General features: G+C 36.0%; 1 protein-coding gene across 1 annotated transcript in view; it reads right to left on the bottom strand.

Moving 5' to 3' along the window:
- Positions 1 to 12920, bottom strand: part of LOC137296605 (haloacid dehalogenase-like hydrolase domain-containing 5) — a 57105-nt gene extending 44185 nt beyond the window's left edge. The window contains exon 1 of the mRNA XM_067828415.1: positions 12795 to 12920. Coding sequence (XP_067684516.1) covers positions 12795 to 12920 — 126 coding nt within the window. The remainder of the gene's footprint in view (positions 1 to 12794) is intronic.
- Between the last annotated feature and the right edge of the window lie 550 nt (positions 12921 to 13470).

The following is a 13470-nucleotide window of genomic DNA, read 5'->3' as shown; positions in this document are numbered from 1 at the left end:
AGTTGTTTTGGGTATATACCTACTCAGAACGAACAGTAGTCTGAGGATAAAATATTTGTATTAGGTTTCTGGGCTGTTGTCACCATGATCATAACAATATCCAGGGCTAAAAGTCATAGTTTCCGTTGTTTTTGTTAGATTTAAATTACGAATGCTGAAAAAAGGTAAAGTGATCAACAGTTCGAAAACTCATTTCGGCAATTATGAATGTGTGGTTTGCATTTTTCGAAACTGTCTACTTTGAGCCCTGGTAACAAATAACAGAGATTCTTCTTTTGTTTACACTGAACCATTTATTCCAGTATAATACATTGCTTAGAAACGTTTCACTCTAGGCTTGCACTTCCTCATCTTTCCCAGCGGCAGCGTGCATCTGAAAAAAGAATAGTTTAGCTTCAAGACTAAATGTTATTCAAAAGCACAAGATTAGAACATGCCGTTACATTTTTAACACCCTGAATGCCGAGGTTTTTTTTGTTGTTGTCTGCATACGGCTATAAAATTACACAGAAAATGTACAAATCATGTTCATCAATATTATCAGTTTTACTTATAACTTTGAATTAAATTGCTGTTTATTAGCCTGTTCATATGAAACTGCAATGTGTGTCCCAGCATACTGAATATTGTACATCACAGGAACTGAAGCACATGTTGCAGTAATGGCTACGTGTGATCCTCTAACAGTTGTGTAGAGGCTTAAACTGTGATAGATCCTATAGTACACTACTGGGTCAATTTCCCGTGTAAATATTCAAACAATGAAAAGCTTTCAATGAATGAAAATGCATACCCTATATCCACATATGATATGATGATGATGAACAAGGATATATCAAGATACTGAAATTAGTTTCATGAAAAAGTATCTGAACGAAAAATATAAATCACAATGCTGAAAGTGCAGTCGGAATGATATGGCCATTGTGTTTGCTCTTGTTCAACTGAGCTTCACCTCCAAGAAATTGCCTAACATGTGCAACGATGTTTACGTGTGACATCACTATCGAGGGCCGATTTCTTTCAAAATAGCGGCCTCGCTGACATGGGTACACAGGATTTTGCGAGCAGTTTCCTTGATTTAGGGATGTTTTGTACATGAAAGTGAGATGTAAGTAATCAGAATTATTCTGACTCTCTGTGTATTTATATGTATTTATCGTTTGCATTGTAAATGACAGAAGAAGCCAGAAATGCCGATAATTACTGCTGTCGTTCTGCGTGATTTTGCGTCAGTCATGGTGTCACGCTGCACTTACTCGACAGTTTTTTTTTTATGAATGATCAAATGATTGCATCGTATCTATTTTTAATTTTCTATTTCCTGCTACGATACTCTTCCCCTGAATATACTAAGCGTATTGAGCCACTGTAAGCAATGATTAGACCTCTAGATGTCTGAAAATTTCCGAAAATGCTACGTGGTGTAAAATCGGATTTTTTTCATTTCAAAAAGATAACCACGTGGGTGGGTTGAGGGAGGGGAATGGTATTTCACACGGCAGAAATGTCCTCTTATCTAGACTTGCCTCTTTGAAGGATAGAATTACATCCATGGGCCTAGCCATGGGCCTCCGTACCGCCTTGGAGCATGCGACAGTTATGCCTACGTTTAATAACACTTGTGTAACAACTAACGGTTTCAGATGTGGTATACTACACTATATTTATGTAAATATTATTCAGACAAAGAGAAACACTCAAAGAATAAAATCGCTTACCCTGAATCAACGTACGATATGGTATGTAAACACTACTCAGTATCCAAAATGGCGGAACTTTTAAACGCACTTAATTACTGTTAGCATGTATTTTTGAAAACATCCCAGCCGATTCTAGGTTCATCGGCAAAGTTTCAGAATTATCATTGATGATTCCATGCAAAATTGATATCAGTGATCATTAATATGTTATTTAGAAATTCAGAGCTCCGAGTAATTATGCGATTTTGACAGTTAAAAAAATATATCAAATGACACTGTGAATTTCGGATGTGTAAAAAGTAGGACAAGTAAATAGATCTAATCAAGAGTCAGTTTCATTATTCTTAATGAGTACATTCTGAATTAATACATATAATTTACTAATCTAAACAAAACAATAAACAAACTACTCACTGTTATGGCGATGAGCCCGTTTTAAAAGTGAGGAACAGACACAGAACCCTGTACACGTAGGACTGGCAGCCGCGCGAGAAGTGTGATGTCAGCGAGCGGGAAAGTGCTCGCACAGGCAATGACGTCACATGAAGAAGTCATGTGTAATGTGCCTCAATCTGGATCTTGTGGGTTAAAAGATCTAGAAGGAGACATGTTTCATAACTTCCCTGAAATGAGTGAAGTCAAGAGCACAACAACAAGTGTATAATATAATAATAAATTGTATGCAACAAAAATAAGGTAAATACTATGAATAAACTTCATTATATACTGAAGAGATAGATCTATATGGTAATTTAAATAGAAAATATCACATGCTTCGATCCTGTTAAGTATGATATTCCATCAAGTAAACTCCGGGATGAGGAGAATAAGATGTAACGATGTTCCAACGGGTCAGTGCTGGCAAGCCGTGGACAGAACGTCCTCCCAACGTTATGCGAACGTTGCACCTTGGTCTGAAATACACGCTGTTACGACGTCCTGGTTACGTAAACCGTAACGTTGTGACAACGTCTGTAAATGACATTCTTATAACCTTCAAACGTGAAGTTATCTATTTGCTTCAGTTGAACGCATTTAACAAAGCAAACAAAACAAATTTATTCAAAAGTTGTTCTAGATTCGATATCGTCTTGATAAATAATTAGATGGTCAACTGCAAATACAAACACCTTCTAACAGGTCAAGTAAACAAAATATATGAAACGAACGTCCTGACAACGTTACAAGTACGTTACACCAAAGTATGAAAAATACGTTGCAAGGACGTAGAGAGAACGTAATGTGTAACGTTGTGGCAAGGTTGTGATATGACGTTATCCTAGGACGTTCTAATAACGTCCTAGTTACGTCATTTCCCGACGTAACCAAACCCTGACGTAAACATAACGTTGTGGGAACGTCGCGTGTTAGCTGGGCAACCCCTACCCCGTGTGGTTTCATTAGGTCGAAGTTTTGAACTTGAGTACCTTGAAGACTGAAGAGTTGAGTACCTAATAGCCTTAGCCTCCTGATAACACAGGGCTTTAGATAAGGACCATATCTGCATATGTATGGATAAAAATATCCATGAAATGGTAAGAAGTACTTTAGAAAATGTAGCAGATACACGCCACAGCAACATTTACAGTCTCATTATCTCATCACATCAATCTGATTTCAAGTAGTGTCCAATCTTTGAATTGAAGTGATACTGACACATTGGGTTTTCCCTTGTCGTGTGTTGGGAATCCTTTTTGCTACGGTTAAATTTGATTGGTCAAAATTGCGTATGTGTATGTAAACATGACAGCACAGAAACAAATTACAAGTCTTTTTTTCATAACCTAGACTGTACCTGATTGAATTGTCATCTTATCATATAGCCACATGCCATGAAATTCCATTCACTAACTTAGTAAATGTTCTCTTAAGGTTTTTCAGTACACCAATACAGTAAAATTACTCTTGATGTTGAAATGTTATCTGGAGCATATTGTAACATATTTATAAATAAAATTTCAGTGCGCAGGCTTATGTAAGATTCTTCATCTATCAAAAATGGAAATTACATATAACATACCTTAAAAAAATGGTTAATTATATCAAACAAAAGTAAATATGGTGATGATCTCCCTTAGAAAACTCTACCAAGCATTTCCAGTTATGATGGCTCTCTTGATGGGTTCATGTCATCTGGAACCTCTTAATGTCTCTGTGAAATAGTTTTCTTGTTATACTCGGGGTTAACACTTATTCCAGTTTTATTTGAAAACACATCTACAACTTCAAGCATTCTTAATGGAAACAAATTCGCAGTCTAATTAATTTTCTAAAGTTTCATGGACAGTATTATTGAAAAATATACAGCTTTACGGTCAACAACAGGATATTAATATATATATTTGAAGATAAATTTTACTGTTGAGTGATCTGTTGGATTTAGTTGGCAGAAGTATTATTTCGTCTGATAATAGTCTTTAAACAGTACATAAAACAGATTTAAGACAAACCTTTCCTTTGAAACTGGTTGCAAAATGCATGAAAAAATGAGTGTTTAAGAAACATCTTTTATGCAAATCAGCTCAATATCTCTGAATATTTAACCTAGTTTAGAAAATGAAATAGAATAAATATATATAAATAACATTGAATTGCAGAACCACTCCTTGATAATTGATACTGTTCAACCTCTATAAATCACACATGCCATTCAACAGATGGCTGATTTCTGAAATACTGCAGAACTATGCAGTGCATAGGTGGAATTTGACCGCGTTTTAAGTGAACCTTTGTTACTGGTTCAGAAAAGGATTAACGTCATGTCTCATTAAACATTTCTGTAAAACCACTGTTGAATATCCATTTTACCATGACTTCAGTAAATACTGGATTGTGATTGGTTAATCAAAGTTATTCAGAGGTATATAATCACTTTATATACCTCTGATTTTCCAACACATTATGTATTTGTTTAATACCTGAATAACACGGTTATGGTAGAATATAGATAAACATATTGTGTTGGAAAATCAGACGTATATAACGAAATTATAACAACACTAAATTTTTTATATAAAACCTCACACTATGTGTTCAGGTTTAAATCAAATTTAGAGCTATCATAATTTCATTATATACCTCTGCTTTTCCAACACAGTATGTTTATCTCCTAAATATATGGCATACATTTCAAGGATTTAGTTCCAAGAATTTATAGGTGGATTAAAAATATTTCTTTTAGTGTTGTTGTCCATCTTAACAGGATCATCACTACATTTTGATAAGAGGTTTAAAGGAACAAGAGAAAATCTTCACTGTTTTATTTGTTTACTGTGTGACAACAAGTTATATGACAGCAGTGAATAATCAAGTCTGGATCAGGCTATCCAGTGATTGACATATTTTAATATACAAGCGATAAGCTGTACTGTTGTTTTTGCTTGCTGTTCAATACCACACTTAAGCTGTGTGAACCCATCATGATCCAGATTAGAATTGTTCTTCAGCAACCCATGCTTGTTGTAAGAGGTGACAAACGGGATCAGGTGGTCAAGTTCACTAACAACAAGTGTCATTGTATCCAAATTACATAAACTGATGTTCATACTGTTGATCACTAGATTGTCTAGTCCAGATTTGATCATTTAAAGACCATGCTATGCAGCTGCATTAAAGAACAACCAAACTATATAAAACACTCCTGCTGTATAGCCAGACTATTGCTGGGTGAGACAATAAAGAATAAATTATATCAAAGACAGCTGCTATATGGCTGGAATATGGCTGGGTGCCATAAAGAACAAACAAAGAATAGAACAGAAGTAAATTATCAGCAAATGAGCCTCACTACCTGATCCTATGAGTTGTGTCTTATAACACACGGAACAAGCTTTAATTACTATACATATATATACACGTTTTTTAAGAATACTAACATGAATCTGAAATGGAATTTTTTTCTTATTATTTTACAGCTTCTTACAAAACTTGTGATATTTGTTTAAAATACATGAAAACAACCAAATTAATTTTGAACTGACTTTGTAGTATAATTTGAAGAAAACAACAGTATATGACAACAGTGTAATAAAGTATCAAATCAGATTGCTCAATTGATGTACAACTATGTGAATTTCTATTCACTGACAGAATTCTGCAAACATATAATCAGTTGCACTGAATAATGTACCATGTCACGCCTCAGTGTAACTCAGCCACAGGACATGTAAAGTTGACATGCACATGTGATAAATGGGACAGCAAGTTAACAAATGGAGATTAGAAGTCACCTGATACAACATGTCAAGTGAAACTCTATGAAAAAATGATTGAGAAAATCCTACTGTCTGAACCTGTACGAGACAGGATATAGTGAAATCCCAAGGAAAAGTATTGATACCCATCGTACATGACAATATTACTGATAATATTCCTAGGAAATCACTGAATCCTGTGTGTGAACTTCAAACTTTACTAAGCCATTTACATCAACAAGTAACTGCAGCTTATAACATTAAAAAAATATCATTAAAAAAACAGAAATAAAAAAGCTTATAACAGTATATTTATCTACTTGCTGGCTAAGAAAGTCAACCTTTTTCCAATCTAGTTTTTCTCCCACAATATACCTGAAAACTACGATGTTTGGTTTTATGAATATGTAACAGACACCTGGTAACATCAGCTGTATATAGACTGTTAGTGGACACATCGCATGGAGATTTATGTGTGAACTGACTATATGCTTGTTACAGTGTGGTATTTCTGTGCTACTGCGTCAAAGAACATTTCTTTAATGTCACAGGCAGTCTAACATCATGAGGAAGTATTTCTAGATCATATACGAAGCAGATTCAGCATCATTTTTCTGTCATACCACATATTACAAACCCCCTGATGTGATTCCAACAAAGAATTTGTCTGTCAGAGATGACTAAATTATCATTATATCAAATTAAGTCTGTTTCACATAAATGCACTGAAACAAAACTACCTTACAAAACATGTCTAATTTGCATAACCAACACATGTGTGTCTAAAATAACAGCACCAACTCAAACAGGGGCATGACAAATAGGGATCTGATAAATAAGGGCTTCATACATTGTACCTATGAGCAACGGGAATCGAACCCGGGTCGTTGTTGTGACAAGTGAATGCTCCCCTACCACCCCCATGGTCATGTGGTTCTTTAGTGACATCTGATATGTTTCCTGATAGTTCTGTTGCAGTGTCTTGTCCAGTTCTAATCAGCTGATAAGAACAAACACAATTATAGCACATATTTCACTATACATTTCAGCAGTGAGCCACTGTTGGTAGGGGATGGTGGTGTAGTGGTTAGTGCAACCGCTTTCCTTCTTAGGATACAAAATAAAATATAAACCAACTGAAGAAGAATCAGAATCAAAAAGCTAAGAATGCAATTCCTGCCCTTCTTCAATTATAGTAATGCTAAGGCAAACATTTTTACCTGGGATAAAAAACTAAAAAATGCTGTACTATGGCCTTTCACTTTCCCAGTTACTCATTACCCTCTCTGTATTCGTAACACTAAACATGATGAAGTGAGCTATACGGCACTGATGACCATGTCATGAAAGATCGTTCTCTCACCATAACACAATTGGAATGTTCATACAGCTGTTTCTGTCCTTATTATATCATCAATAAGTCACACTGAACTAATTCAATAATAAACTGAATCCTGACAGAAATGAATCCACAATAAATCAAACATGAAATCATTAGTTAGAATGGTCCCATTCTGGCCACTTAGTATCCATGAGTGATGCCCTCCTGTGAAGTTGGTGACGCTACAACACATGAGTGACGAACCTCAAGTGACACCATACAGGATTTGTTAAGCTTCAGATATGTAAAAAATGCATGCAGTTATTGGTGTAGATACAGTATTATATATTAATTATTTAATACACTTTTGTATTTATTTCTAAAATGGCTATCAGATGATCACGAAAACAAGAGATCGTAGAATCAGAAAATTGCTGATCTTGCAATCACGTCTTCATGAAGATAATGGATTTCACCATCAATCTAGTGTCTCAAACTCACAAACATGCGTGAACATAAGTGTAATGTTTTGTACACACCAGATAAAGGATTAATATTGATAAAAATAGTGCATATATGGTTACCTCAAATGTTTTTACCATCATTGTGATGATGTTGAAAGTAAGTTGTCAAGAAATGTCAACTGAAAATGTTTTGCTTTGCCAGGTCTCTATTTGACGCAAAGCTCACCATCTCCATCAGGACATAACAGATTCCAGATAATTAATAACATGAAAGTGACATTTATAAGCCATACTTTCTCTCTCCATCTCAGCATACATCAAAGCTGATGAAACATTAAAACAAGCATCAAGTACAGTTCTTGTTGTTTCATACATATTTTTATGCCACTGGGGCACCTGCTGTGACAAAGGTGTTTGCACATTTACTTGTGTTTTGGTAGTTTTGTTTAAAACATACTTCACTCCTGAATGTTTGTTTTTTAATGCCACACTCAGTTATGTGCAGCATACTGTAAACAACTGAATCTAGACCACACAATCCAGTGATCAACGCCATGAGCATTCATCTACACAATCGGTAAAGAATGACATGCATCAACCAAGTCAGCAAACCTGACCACTCAGTCTGTTCAGTCACCTCTCCAACAAGTTCGGACTGTTGAAGACCAATTAAAACTCAGATTTTCATAGGTGAAGGAAAAGGATTGGTTACAAGTTGTCCAACTTTGAAAAGAATTCTCCCAGCAGTTACATAAACGTATACGCAGCATACATAAACAGAATGTGAGACATAAGAAAGGTATACACAAAAAACAATAAAAGGATACTTTAGAATCGCTATATATTCAGACAATTCACAGATTTTGCTTAGTTCTGCTTATATAAATAAAGACATATTTGAAAACATTCAGATTTAGAATGACAAAGAGATCTTCATTACCATGCAAACTGAAATTGATGCTCATGCTTTTGATATCTGGATTGTCTAGACCACACTCACCACCATGTCACTGGAATATTGCTGAGTGAGGTGTTACACAACAAACAAACCTATCAACTAAAGGTATATTGATGTGTGCAATTTTCTTTGAACTAGTATAGCTCTCCGTGGCATGAAAAATGGTCATTCTTAAAAACAATGATGACCATTTACACATGGAAAGCCACACTGACATACTGGATCTGTTTCAAAACATATTCTACATAAGCATACTTGTAATATATCTTAGCATCATATCGATGACATTTTATTTTCTGATGCCATACCTCAAGAAATCATTTAAATCTGTCATTTAATCTGTCTTAAATACTGAAACAGATTCGCTACAGTAACAATGCAGGTATCCTGGACGACATGTTGGAGACTTCAAGCCGATACTTAATTATCGTCTGATCTTTTCAAGCCACAAGTCCATCTGGTTTTATGAGAAGCTACCTTTCAGTATGTCTGGGTGATATGTATTTGTGGACTGTGTCACCAGCATTTAGAATGACTTCAAAAGGGTTAAAACAGAACTTGCATAATCTCCATTGATACCTAGTATCTCCTAGCAACCGGTTCTCCAACTAGTGCCAGTTGTCGGTGCCGGTACTTCCTGGTCAGAAACTTTGGTATGATGTTTGGAAGATCTTTATCACTCCTGCCTTCCTAATATGATTGGAAAGAATGTCGAGTTTTGATTGGTCCACGTAACTCTGATAAAATACCATGTACATCCATCACGATCCGATCACGAGTATATGACTTTCATACTCCCGCTGGGAAAGTCATATCCTCCCGCTACGCCTCAGTGACGAGATGTGAGAAAAGCATGCATCGACAAGCCTTTAGTAACGTGTGGTGCACTGAGGTCAAACGATCAGCTGGTGTCAACATGGCAGCAAGTCGATTCGATGCGTGTTGTTTTGTTTTTAGTGAAAACATTCAGCTAGATAAATGCGTTATCACATCGTGTCTCAGGAAATACGGGGTTTTATCAGTCCCTCAGTTGTATTACAACCTTACTTGGGACTGACAAAACCCTGTATTTCCCTCGACACAATGTGATAACTTATATTATTGCATTATAAGATATTTAGATACTTTAGATATTGAAGTTGGTTTAACAAAACTCACTAACAGGTGAGAGAAATGAAAACTTTGTGAGATGATACAGCCCAGTATTCTCTTCCCCCCGAGGTTACAAATCATATCTACCAACAAACCTTTGTACTAATACAACCATGTTTCTCGGTTAAAATAATATCAGATGGCTAACTTGTCTGTTGTCTATGAGGACTATGGAGATGCCATTGGCACGGCTGAGTTCTGTCTCGATGAAGCATTTGCACATGGAGCCGGGGAAGAGGTTCTAGTTTTCCTGAAGTGTATGGGAATTACCAAGGCCTGGCGTATGATCACTTTTGAATCAATGTCACTGACTGTACAACTAAATCTAATTACACCCAATCATGAATCCTGAACACTCATATCATGAAAGGCTTGTATTAGAACAGAGGGTTGTAGGAAGATATGACCAGTAACCTCTGTGGGAAAAGAATGATAGCCAGATGGTAAACCACTTGTAAAAGTCCTTTAGCAAGACTCTATATTTCCCATATCTACCAGATCATGAGAATGAGTTGTGTCTCTAAACATTACCCCTGATATTTTGTAGTTCAGTATTATCATAAAGTGGAGACCTCCAAGTGAATCAGACATGTACTACCGTGGCTAAACACACAGATATGTGTATGGAGCTATCAGACCGACAAACCAGGATTCAAACTAAAAATCTTGGTTCCTGCTGTGCCCAAGGGAAGCAACTCTGCACAGAAACTTGCAGTGCTTGAGACAGGGTCAGTCTACAGACTAATCAGTTTCAACTACAACGATGCTTGACAGATGCCATTTTGTCCCAAAGCTTGACCTGCATGGTCACATGATCCCGTCATTAGAAAGTTACAACCGGAAACTGGTCTATATTCTCTGATGTACAAGACATAAAGTTTTGGTTACATGACTATGTTGGGCCACTTTCTAAGTTATCAGTCAGTGTCCGCTACAGCCTTTAATTGAAAAGTGGTTAGTGCTACATAATTCAGTTGCTTTGATGCAGTAAACACTTTTGCAAGTTCAGTATATTGTAATCCAATCCAAAAATTTGGTATTTTCACTTTTAATAATGTCCTTCTATGTTGTCATAAAATGACAGTTTTGTTCATTCAAAATAACAAAGATTATGGTTATATTTTTTTTCAACTTATTAAACAATGGAAGTTTTGGCTCTAGGTGTTAATTATCTGGATTATGATCACATCTCATATCCTGAACTGAAGCAGACCGAACGGGAGGCCGTACCAGGGTAAGAACGTACCGTTTCACCCCCATTATAAACATTATCACATCCTGTCAGGTGGGAACAGAACAGTGGTCAATACCAACTGGAACTTTCTCAAATGGATCTGCACTATATATAGAAGAATTAGATTTATCTGCCCCTAGTTGTTAGCATAAACAAGGCTGGCTTGATCAATCAAGAAGTTTCAGGATGTGACAATTTGTACATGGACTGCAGATCCTCTACAAGAACAAAATGAGGGGAACTGAAATTCTTTTTACTTTCATCCACCTAGTTTTTATTCTACTTGCTAAGTGTAGATTGAATTCCTATTTGGATATAACAAATCCTGCAATACCGCTTGTTACTCTGGGTTCTGGTATAGAGACAAGAACATTTATAAACAAAAACATTGATCACCGGTATATTCTTGATCTTCATGATTGCATTTGACCCATTGGTACCATCGTCATCCTTTTAACTTACACTGTGTAATTCATGAAAATATATTATTCATTTAACTTGTGTGGCCATTTACTGGTTTCACAATTTATTTCTCCACAATTTCTGTGTTAATCTGTGCAGAGACCATATACCGGTATATGGTCTCTGATCTGTGAGTCACCTCATTACACAGATCACCTCATTACACAGTCATGGTAAAAAAATATCACATAACACCATAAATAACCAAGGTCATTCAAATTTAGTCCAGCCTTGCTAAATGAGATCTAAGTTTACCTTACCACTAAACAACAAACATCCAATTACAGTTCATGTCAGAGCAATTCCAGCTACAATGCACTCAATAATGCACCCAGTCACTTCAGTGCAAACTGATCATTACTGCCTATAGTCATTAACCATGTTAACTTGATGGGAGCATGCAACACAGCTGTAAAACCAGTTCATCATTAGGGTTGTATTATGCCAGCCATTTACACTTTATATTTCACATAAATGTTTCTTTTTCCTTAGAATAGAGAAAAATGATGATGGTTTAACAGATGATAATGGTTTTATTGTTGTAGTTACATCATTTCCACTTACTTGTACACAACCAAAACGGGTTGGATGACATTACACAAACAGGTCTGAGTTTCACTCTAATTGACAACTAAAATCTCACTACATGTGGATTAGAAAGGTTTGTAACCTCAAACATGACTGACTTTTGACAACTACAACAACAAAAAATAGAGTAAAGATGCGAATGTATTCATATATCACTTTCACTATACATCTTCATAATTGTCAAAATGGATCTGTATTTATCTGCAGCTGCTGGTCAATTTGATCATTCCACTGGTTTCCTGTTATGTGAAACTGCATGAATCATACAGGAACATATATATATATTGATATGAATTAACACAATGAATTCATGTAAGACTAAGATTATACATCGTTGCTCAGAATTGTTTCACAACATGACATTGCCACAATCACAGTTAATATAACAAGGTTACAAATGTCAGTATACTACCGATGTTAGTATTGATTCCCGTCGTAATGAATCTTCCGTACAATTGTACCCTTTCCACCATTCATACAAAGAATAATATCTCCATTCTGTACCGATGCCACTAGTCGCACCAAAATGAAACAGTTCAACACGTTTTGACCAACTATCCGAATTCCTAATTCAATAAATGGCAAATTTACGTCGTTCCTGTAGCACGAGTGATATTAGAATATTACCAATTGGAACGGCAGTGGCAGAGAGAGTTCGCGAAAACATAGGTCAACTTCAAAATCCTGTGCAACAATGGGAATGCATTCTTCCGCCTTACCTGTCTGTGTCTAAACCGTCTTTGTATCACAGATTTGCCTAAATGAAACATTCCTATAAATGGTGGACTGTTAGTCCACCGATCGGCAGGCATAATCGCCGACCCCAGCCACCGGCGACAAGCCATTTTCCGTCAGCTGTTGGACTAAAATGATATGTCAGATTTGTCACCTTCAACTCTGACCTCAGAAGAGGTGTGTTCTTATTCGACCAATCAGAAAGCTTGAAGCCGTTTCGTCATATTACCCTCTGTGTAATGTTAATATCCTTGTGGAAAGAAATTCGGTCAGGTCACGTGGAGAATCTGTCTATAAATATTCTTTGTTGTTTGTTATTGAGTGGGAAAAGGAAGCCAACTATCCAAAAATTAGACCTTTGATCCCTGAAGTTTTTTTCACTGATGTTTACGTCTAATGTGACAGGCATATTGTATGACATTTATGTGTGAAGGTTCTTCATCTAGACAGACAAGCTCGTCTCGAGAACAATTACCGACCCAAATACCGATAGCTACAAAGCTAAACCCTCTATTCGATTACATGATGAGTGAATTCGTAAAGAGATGAAGAAATATTAGAATCTGAATTTTAACATATTCAAAAGAAATAAAAATATTTTGTATCGAAAATATATAAACTCAAACCTGTCAATTTATATCGATTGAACCGACAGACACG

The sequence above is a fragment of the Haliotis asinina genome, chromosome 9 (assembly GCF_037392515.1).
Source record: "Haliotis asinina isolate JCU_RB_2024 chromosome 9, JCU_Hal_asi_v2, whole genome shotgun sequence".
Lineage (NCBI taxonomy): Eukaryota > Metazoa > Mollusca > Gastropoda > Lepetellida > Haliotidae > Haliotis > Haliotis asinina.
This window is presented reverse-complemented; position numbering and strand designations above follow the sequence as displayed.